The sequence below is a fragment of the Malaclemys terrapin genome, chromosome 3 (genome assembly GCF_027887155.1).
Source record: "Malaclemys terrapin pileata isolate rMalTer1 chromosome 3, rMalTer1.hap1, whole genome shotgun sequence".
Classification (NCBI taxonomy): Eukaryota; Metazoa; Chordata; order Testudines; family Emydidae; genus Malaclemys; species Malaclemys terrapin.
The window spans coordinates 145,523,455-145,532,891 of NC_071507.1; the positions used below are offsets into that span (position 1 = coordinate 145,523,455).

At 42.7% G+C, this 9,437-nt stretch overlaps 1 protein-coding gene across 1 annotated transcript; it reads left to right on the forward strand.

Annotated features, from left to right (window-relative positions):
• The first annotated feature begins 2,200 nt into the window (after window positions 1-2,200).
• Window positions 2,201-9,166, forward strand: TENT5A (terminal nucleotidyltransferase 5A). The gene is given in 4 exon segments (XM_054023841.1): window positions 2,201-2,349; window positions 2,351-2,513; window positions 2,772-3,293; window positions 4,340-9,166. Coding segments are annotated over 4 exon segments (1,614 nt in total). The 3' UTR covers window positions 5,120-9,166.
• Window positions 9,167-9,437: the final 271 nt, after the last annotated feature.

The window sequence follows — 9,437 nt, forward strand, 5'->3', positions numbered from 1 at the left end:
CCCAGCAGCTGTTGCTGGAACGTCCGGACCTGTGACGTTCTGTCCCGTCCGGTTCCCTCTGGTCCAGCGGCTGCTCGCCTTGCCCATCCCCCAGGAACGTGCCAGCCACATCTGCCGCCATGCGCCAGTCAGCCCGTGCCCACGCCCACGCCCCTTTACATGTGTCCGATTGATCCATCTGAGGAACTGCGTAGCAGGAGCCTCTAGTTATAGCCACATTGGGCAGCTCACAGGTGAAGCTGTTGCCTGGACTTCGGTGACACATATGGAAGATAATACTAGAGATAAAAGAGTGAATTTCCTTTTTACGGTCTTGTTTATACAACATCTACCCACTGCAAACTCAGGGCGCATCTCCAACCATTTTAAAGCATCACAACTATTTAAAGCAGCCTACCAGACATTTTAATTGAAGAAAAGATTAGCCTCACGGCTGTGCAAACGAAGGCTGAAGTTTTTACATTGTAGCATGTATAGTACCTACTGCCTGTCTGCACTCATATGCCTTCTTCTCTGCTGCGTGATCTGCGTGTAATCTGCTCTACTTGTGTAATGTTTGTATTTATATTGTTAAATCCTTCTCAGAGGAAAAACTGGATATACCTGGATCCTGCCGATATTTGGCCCCAAGCCTCCGACTGCGAGGGTGGGGGAGAGCAGGGGGAAGACGGCAGTTCATGCACCACCGAGCATGAGCACTGCAAAAATCCGGATTCAGCAGCAGGAGCCTGATGGATCCAAACAATTTTTGGCCCTGAACCCCCAAGTTCTGTTGCCTCCACAGAAAACACGTCTTTCAGCTCTTACTGCAGGGAAAAACAAACAAACAAACAAACAAAAACTGGACCCTAACATAGCGCGTGAGTGCCGCTAAAACCCAGAACCCAACCTACCCATATGCATCCCCGCTCAATAGTACCGCAAAGACAGCACCTGGAGCCTGCTGGAACCTAGCATTTCGGGTTTGATTTTTTTTAAGCCCCGAAGTTGTACTATAAGAATAGACGGCACATATTTCTCATCATCCTTAACCAGAAAAATACACGCTCAGACTCATCCTGGTACAAGGACAATGCAAAACACATATACGGCACCTGAGTCTTGTCAGATCAAGCATAATGTTGACCACAAACCTATATTGCATTGCATAGAGACCAAGTCTTAGTCCACTATAAAAAGCTGAGGCACCCTCCCACATGAAAAATCCAGCATCGCCATTCATCCATTTTTCACCTTTTAGATAAATAGCAAAGGGAGCCATTTTTTTAACTCAGATAAATCTATCCAATCTAGCTAATGTATCCAATGCACTGAGTGTCAAAGCAGTCCAGGAGATTTAGACACATTAAAATGTGATAAGAAGATATATATCTCAATTCCTAGACTGCTTTGAAAATCTCAGTCAAGAGTTGATCAGCTAAAAACACAAATAATGAAATCATCACCATCTGACCGACCAGACCACTGCTAAATTTCAGTGTCAGGGCATAAAATTTGGCTGTGCTTAGAATGATGAAGATGTGTGATCTGGTTTCACCGAAACGCAACGAATCCAATAAAGACTTGTCTGATGTAAAATGTTGTCTAAACTTGATGTCTCCTAGAAAAGGGATGGGGTGGGAGGGCAAATACGAGGCTGATGGATCCGCGTACATATTTGGGTGCACCACGGTCCCCATTTGCCGGTGCAGTAGTAGGAGCTAGAGGGAATTTGGAAAGGAAGGGCCAAAAACTGGTTGGATTCTGTAGGCTCCGTGTGCCAGCTTTGGCATTTTGTGGCGTTCCTCTACAGGGATACCCCGGGGTCTAGATTTTTTTGGCGAAGTAGGAGCAGCACCACATGGTATCTATTCAGGCATTCGCATTTGGGGATTAGGAAGCAAGTTTTGACTGGATCCAGCTGCCATATGCGGGTATTGCAGCATTTCTGGTGTGGAATGCTTAAGGGTCCGAATTTTGCTTTGGTGCGGGACCAACGGCTGAATAGGGGTTTCTTTGGTTCGTCCCGCGCTACAGTTTTGGGGGATTGGGGCCAAGCAGTGGCAGGATCTGAGTAGCTCCAGCTTTGCATCCCGGCCCGAGGTAGAGCTTGGGGCAAAGGCGGTTCTGGAACGACTGTTGACTACGCCGAGAACAGCTGTTTATGCATATGAGGTGGGCGTGGCGGGGGAGCCTAGCCAAGGGCTGCAGCGGGCTGTCCATGCAAATGAAGGGGGCGTGGGGAGCGTGTAACTCGGGGCCCCGGAAGAGCGGAGAAACCCCATATAAAAACTACTGGGGACATTTCCCAGGCAGAACTACGAAAGCTCCAGAGACAGCAGCACTCGGGGCGGCCGGGCACAGCAGCTCCGCGCAGCACAGCACACGGCGCCGAGCAAGCCAGCAGGCGGAGCACAAGTAGCCAGGAGAAGCAGAAAGCGGGGCAGATAGCGGCTCCCGGGTCGGGCGCGCTCCCAGGCTGGGCACAGGCACAGCGCCGCTTTGCTGTCTCCAGCAGGCAACTCTCCCCCCAGGTGATAAAGATCGGAGCGATCTCTTTCTGTGGGCGGGGTGGGTGGGGTGCGTATGTGTGTCAGTGTGAGTTGGATCCCCGGGGGTCTGCATCTATAGACGCTGCGCCTCTGGGTGGGAGCGGGGGGCTGCAGCTAGCTCGGCTGTTAGGCGCTGAGGAGAGCGAAAGCCCCTCTATGATGCAGTGTCGGAGGGGGTCTAAAGGGCTCACTGGGCATGTCAAACCCTGCGCTCATTGTTTGCTTTCCTGTTCCGTTAAGAGCGAAGCAAGAAGACATCTCGCAAAAGGGACGTACCAGGCTCCCGAGAGGAAACGGCTGCGGACCATGGCTGACGATGAAATCGCCCGCAGCCCCAGCAGTAGCAGCTGCAGCGGGAGTGGGAATTGCACGGGCACTTGCGGCGAGAACCCTCATTGCAACGTGCTGAGCTGGGAACAAGTGCGGCGCTTGGATCGCATCCTGAGCGAGACCATCCCCATCCACGGCCGGGGCAACTTCCCCACGCTGGAGATGCAGCCCCGGCAGATCGTGAAGGTGGTGCGGAGCCGCCTGGAGGAGAAGTGCATTGGGGTCCGAGACGTGCGACTCAATGGCTCGGCAGCCAGCCACATCCTGCACCAAGACAGTGGCCTGGGCTACAAGGACTTGGACCTCATCTTCTGCGCAGACCTCAAAGGGGAAGCCGAGTTTCAGACTGTGAAGGACGTGGTCTTGGACTGCCTTTTGGATTTCTTACCTGACGGAGTTAACAAGGAGAAGATCACCCCGCTTACCCTCAAGGTAAACATGCACTTGTCCAGACACACAGCCAAGGGAAGCAGCCCCTTATAACAGTGGAGCCGCGGGGAGACAAGGGTGTCATGAAATTGACACCTACAACATGTTTTTAAAAGTGACTCCTCTGTCATTTTATACCCCAGTTGAACCAAAGAGAGTTTGACTTGCAGTAAAGCGATCAGGGCAATACATACTGAGCTAATAAGGAGGAGGAGCCAGGATTAGTGAACCCCCCCCCCCTTTTTGTCATTACGGATATTGGGTACATTTACTTAGAAAGTTAGAGTTTACAGCGCCTTATTTTAAGAGTCACTCAGAGGGGTAGAAGCATAGTTTAAAAGGATCATAAGCTCATTGAACATTTATATGTATCTGCAGGGAAAATACTCTCTTTGCAGTGAGCACTTTTCTCAGACGATGGAGAAGCTGTACATTTTCTTGTTTTAAACAGAAATTCTTGTTTTAAACAGGATTCATTTTCTGAGTTTATTATAGTTTATGCCAAATAGCTTATGTCAAATGGCATATACCTATTTTGTCTGTTTTGGGAACATTTTTTAAACTTGGGAGTGTTTTGGGGGAGCTGTGCTGAAAGAACAAGCTTTGATTAGTTTGAAAATATAGAAAATATATTTTTGTGGTGCCTATAGAAATGCTTTTGTATTATATTTTAATAGTGATCTTCCAAATCCCCAGGAATTATTGTATGTGTGAGACAGAATGAGAGTGTGTGGGCATATATGCTATGTGTGCCATTAATTTTGTTACCTGTCTCTCTCTTTCTATATATATAAGTGCTTTAAAAAAAACATTGTTGCAAAAGTTGTTCCCGACATGGCACAATCCCATAAGGAATCCCATCACCCCTTGCAACTACTGTGCTGCCACTTACGTTAAATACGTCTCCTTCGGTTTTTATCCAGACTCCTTAAAATAGTTCGCAAAAAGCGGGCACAGGGTGGAGGTGGGAGAGAATGCAAATGAAGTCTGTGAAGGGGAATTACTTGTATTGGTTTCTTCATTTGCTCATTTTGTCTTTCAAATTATAGGAAGCTTATGTGCAGAAAATGGTAAAAGTATGCAATGATTCAGACCGATGGAGTCTCATCTCCTTGTCCAACAACAGTGGCAAAAACGTGGAGCTGAAGTTTGTGGACTCTCTGAGGAGGCAGTTTGAGTTCAGTGTAGACTCCTTTCAAATCAAATTAGATTCCCTTCTGCTTTTTTATGAATGCTCAGAGAATCCCATGACTGAAACTTTTCACCCGACCATCATTGGTGAGAGTGTCTATGGGGATTTCCAAGAAGCCTTTGATCATCTCTGCAACAAGATAATTGCCACCAGAAACCCAGAAGAAATCAGAGGAGGTGGCCTTCTTAAGTACTGCAACCTTTTGGTAAGGGGCTTTAGGGCTGCCTCAGAATCTGAGATTAAGTCCCTTCAGAGATACATGTGTTCCAGGTTTTTCATTGACTTCTCAGACATTGGAGAACAGCAAAGAAAGTTGGAGTCTTACTTGCAGAACCACTTTGTGGGATTAGAGGACCGCAAGTATGACTATCTCATGACCCTTCATGGTGTGGTGAATGAGAGCACAGTGTGCCTGATGGGACATGAGAGGAGACAGACTCTAAATCTTATCACCATGCTGGCCATCCGTGTCCTTGCTGAGCAAAATATCATCCCCAATGTGGCCAATGTCACCTGCTATTACCAGCCAGCCCCATATGTAGCAGATGCCAACTTTAGCAATTACTATATTGCCCAGGTTCAACCGGTATTTACGTGCCAGCAGCACACATACTCGACTTGGTTGCCCTGCAATTAAGGACTGTTTTAATACACCTGGTGGGGAGAACATTTTCTAACAAGCAGAAAGGAGTGATGCTCTCCTTAAAATGGGGTTCTTGGTGCAATGATGATCTGCTCTAGCTTTCAAGTTTGGTAAAGCTTGTGGTTCTTCTTATAAATTATGTGAGCATGATCTAGAAAAGAAGCAGAAATAATTGGATTCTACCCCAGAGCACAAGAGACCTGTCATTAAAAGCAAATAGCTTCCCCTGAAATAAACAAGGGAGGAATGCTTGATGACAATATGGGTTGGCAATACCTGCTCCCATAGCTTTGGCATAGAGAAGGTTGGAAAGCCTTTTTTTAGAATGGGATCTGCAAAAGGGAGAATATGGGAAAAAAAAAACCCTCAAAAAACAAAACAATTTGCTTACATATATTCAGGAGTTAAAAGTAGAGGCATGAACCAGAGATAAGTTCAAATAAAATGTATATTGGAATTACTGCCTTTGGGACTTGCAACAAGTGCTGTCTATGGGAAGATTGTGTAGAATGTATAGCTTGCTTGAATAGAATGCTTTAACAGAAACAGCTTGCTCCAAATGAACAGTAGGAGATTGGTACAGTTATCATAAATCCAGAAAAAACACATGATGATAAAGTCCATTTTTTTCCAGCTGCATGCGTGCTTCACATTTTAAAAATGTGAAAATGCAAGAAAAACAGGTGTAGCAAACAAAATATGCTCAAGGACCAAAGATTTCACAAATAAGTTATCCAAGCAAAGGAGATACAGTAGAATATAAAAAGAAGTTGCTATATTTGTACACACCAATGTTAATCAAAAGTGCCTGATGCTTTCAGAAAATTTGAAGTGAGAAAAATATAGTTTTGTGGTTTTTAACCGTGCATTTTGTTTTATCAGGGACACAAGACAACAAACAAACAAAATAAACAAACAAACAAAAAAACACAAGCTTGTGAATCAGTGGTGGAGAAAATGCCCTATTTTTTCCTTGGCAAATACCTGTATAAAGTTAATATTGTCAGTGTGATGTTATCATAGGTACGTGTGTGTATGTTTGTGTGTGCGCGTGTGTGTGTATATAATATATATATATATATATATAATACACACAAACACGCACACACAATGTATATATTAAATGTGGTCTAGGAAAATGTAGCAATTAAGGAATGTTTAAATAAAGTACTGTGTGTTTTCCAGTTTGCAACAGGATGTCATAGGACAGTGAGCACCTTGCAGAGAATTTATAACCCACACCTGAAAATTTGCAGTAAATGAACCAGTCAGGATTAAGGTGGGATACAAATAAATGTCTTTGGTTGCAAGAACAAAGATTACAGTAATTCAGTGAGTTGCTTGTGAGCCATAATAATTCCACAAATGGATAAACATTTGATTAGCTGATGCTTTTTTTCACATTTTGTACTGTAATACCATTTTGACATTTAACCCACTAATTTTGTGACTGCATACCTCCATGATGTATAATTCAGTGGAACGTGGATCAAAGATAGGCTATTTAAACCCCCTGACAGCTAAAGAATATTGTATTAGTTGGTCATTTGAACACTAATTGTTAATATTTAAAGGAATATTTTAATAGAATGCATTATGCATTCCAGGACCACTAGAATTTAGTAAATGTGAAATGAATCATTTTTAAGAGTGTTGCACGGTTGCTTAAAATTATATTTTATATATATATTATATATATATATTTTTATGCAAATATTAAACATCTTTGATCTGGTTGTCACACTGCATTTACAAGTTTAGTACTGTACTTTATTTAAATGGAATCACTTTCCATTGGAACTATAACTATTCACTTTCGTTTCCTCGCCCAAGAGACCAGTGGGGGGTGGGAAGAAATCGACCGTTTCACTATTTTCACTTCAGAGACATCTCTTGGGGGAGGACTGGTTTTGAAATTCTAGTGCAGTATTTTCTGCATCATTTAAGTTTCAGGTAAAAGAAGATTATGTTTAAAAGTGTGTGTTTGGAAAGGGAACTGTTATCCTGGAAGTGTGTTCTCCCCTTGTCATTACAGAGCTACTAAGACAAGTTTATTTTTGCTGCCCTTTGTACTTTTATCTTTGAAGGCAAGTTTAACAGGAACCTGATTTGTTTACTGAAGCACCTTTCTTGTGACTTCTTCAGGAAATGGAAAAGCTATTTCATTGCCACTCATTGTGTTTACTTGGGAGTCTTTGTCCCCACCTTCTCTTTTCTTCTCTCCCTCCCTTCCACATTGGCTGCATTCTTTCCTCTCTCTCTTTGGTCAGGGGAAGGCCTTTCTTGATTAATTATGAAAAGGAAGGGTTTGTTTCACATGGCCTATTACTTCAAGCTGTAGATCAAGACTGTGATGTACTTGTCAAACCCAGAGCATTGCCTGTAGCTGTCTGAAGGGTTTTCTAACGGAAGCTAAGGGGAGGGCTGGGGAAATAGGATCAGCTGGTAATGTGGTATGTCCTCTCTTACCACAACTATTTGCAGCAAATAAATGAGTCATCTGCTATTTAAAAGGGTTTGGGAATCTATAGCTGTGCCTCAACCACAAAATGCTGATAATACATGAGATAATGTACTTTTCCTTTGGAGGGCAGCCTTTTTTAAAAAAGTTTTGATTTATTTCCTCTTTCAGCTGAAATTTTATTACTTTTTATGATTGACAGCAGCTGTTCATTTTGTAGTACACGCAGCAGGGCTCAGCCTACTGCACCTTTCAGCATGCACATTTTGATACATATATAATATGTTTTGGGATATATTATATAGGTATTAGACCTATTTTGCATATGTAAATGAACAAGTGGTGGAACTGGTAGGGCTTTGTTTTCTCGGTGGCTGGTAGTTTTAAAAGGTGTCTGATGTTAGTGGTGGGAAGGAGTCATGAGTTCAGGCCAAGAGTAAAATAAGAACATCTTTTCAAAGCTGGATTGCTTCTGTGGTTTGCACACCTTCCCCTTCATAACGTCTGATTTTTTTTTTTTTCTCTCTCTTTCTCTCGCTTCAGAACACTAGTACTTTTACAGGAAAAAAGCTCTTGGTATTCAGTAGGCTTCACTTTCCGATCCAATCAGCCATTTCAGCTTAGAACTTGCTGAAGAAACAGTACTCCCTTTAAAATGCTGAACTGATTAAAAAGGTTGACCTGATTACAGTCAAACTGTTGTGTGACAGTTGGATTTATTGGTAATCAACAGGGAGCTAAACTTGTTTTAATATAAATATAATGAAACATCTGAGAGCTTTGAAATCAGATTATTTTCTGATATGTATAAAACCCTCAAAATGTAAGAACTTTCTCTTAAAAATAGAAGGGAAAGTAAAAACACCAATGAGATCACACCATATCTTTCCTAACTCCTTTTTTTGTGTGTGCTTTAAAAACAATTTGTTGCTTATGTTACACAAAGTCCTTCAAGCAAAGCTTTAAATCCCATCTTCTTAAATGTTCTGCATATGAAGCGTATTATGTTGGAGGCTCATGCCAGTTCAAAAGAAGGCTTGTTGTTGTTGTTGTTTCATTGAGAAAATGAAGTGTGTTAGGTAAAACTGCAGATATAAGAAAAGGAAAGAAAATGTAATGACATATTCAGCATCTATTTGAATATACTCTTTTGTATGGTTTTCTTTTAGCAGACAATTTCCACTGCAAGAAAGAAAATCCGTGTACTATCTTGCTGTTGTAATAATGGCTTGCTAACAAAGTAAATAGCAAAAAAAGGCCTGCAAATTTCAATACAGCTTGGCTGAAGCACTGCAAACTCTTGCAGTCTGTAGGAGGCTGTGCACATTTGATCTCCCTCAGAATTCCATACAACTGTTGCCTTCTGTGAGGCATCCTGTTGCAGCAAATTGCTCCTTGGATTGCTCTTGTGGAACATTTTGACTATAGGCTCTGTCACAGACAGAAAAAAGAGCTGATGGAAAACAGACTCTAAGAGCTGAAGTGTTTGCATCAGTGCTAGAGGGAACAGATTGTGAATTTTGTTTACAGCATCCAATATTTGGATTTTTTTTGTAAATAAAAAGTTATTTTTTTCTATTGATCTGTGTCTGCTGTCTTCAGTGTCTGAAATAGCTCTGGCCTGTTCCTAATGAATACCGACTAGCTTTCATTTAAAAGGACAAGGACAGCACTTTTCTGAGAAGCGCAGCATTCAGCAGCTTTCTGATTGGAGCACAATAAATTTTAAAAAGTCCTGCCTTTTGCCAGCCAATTTTGACTGGGTTCACTCAGCTACGAAAGAACCTAGCTGGCTGGTGCCAAAAATACTTGGCAGAACATAGGGTTACCATATTTCAGCGAGCAAAAAAG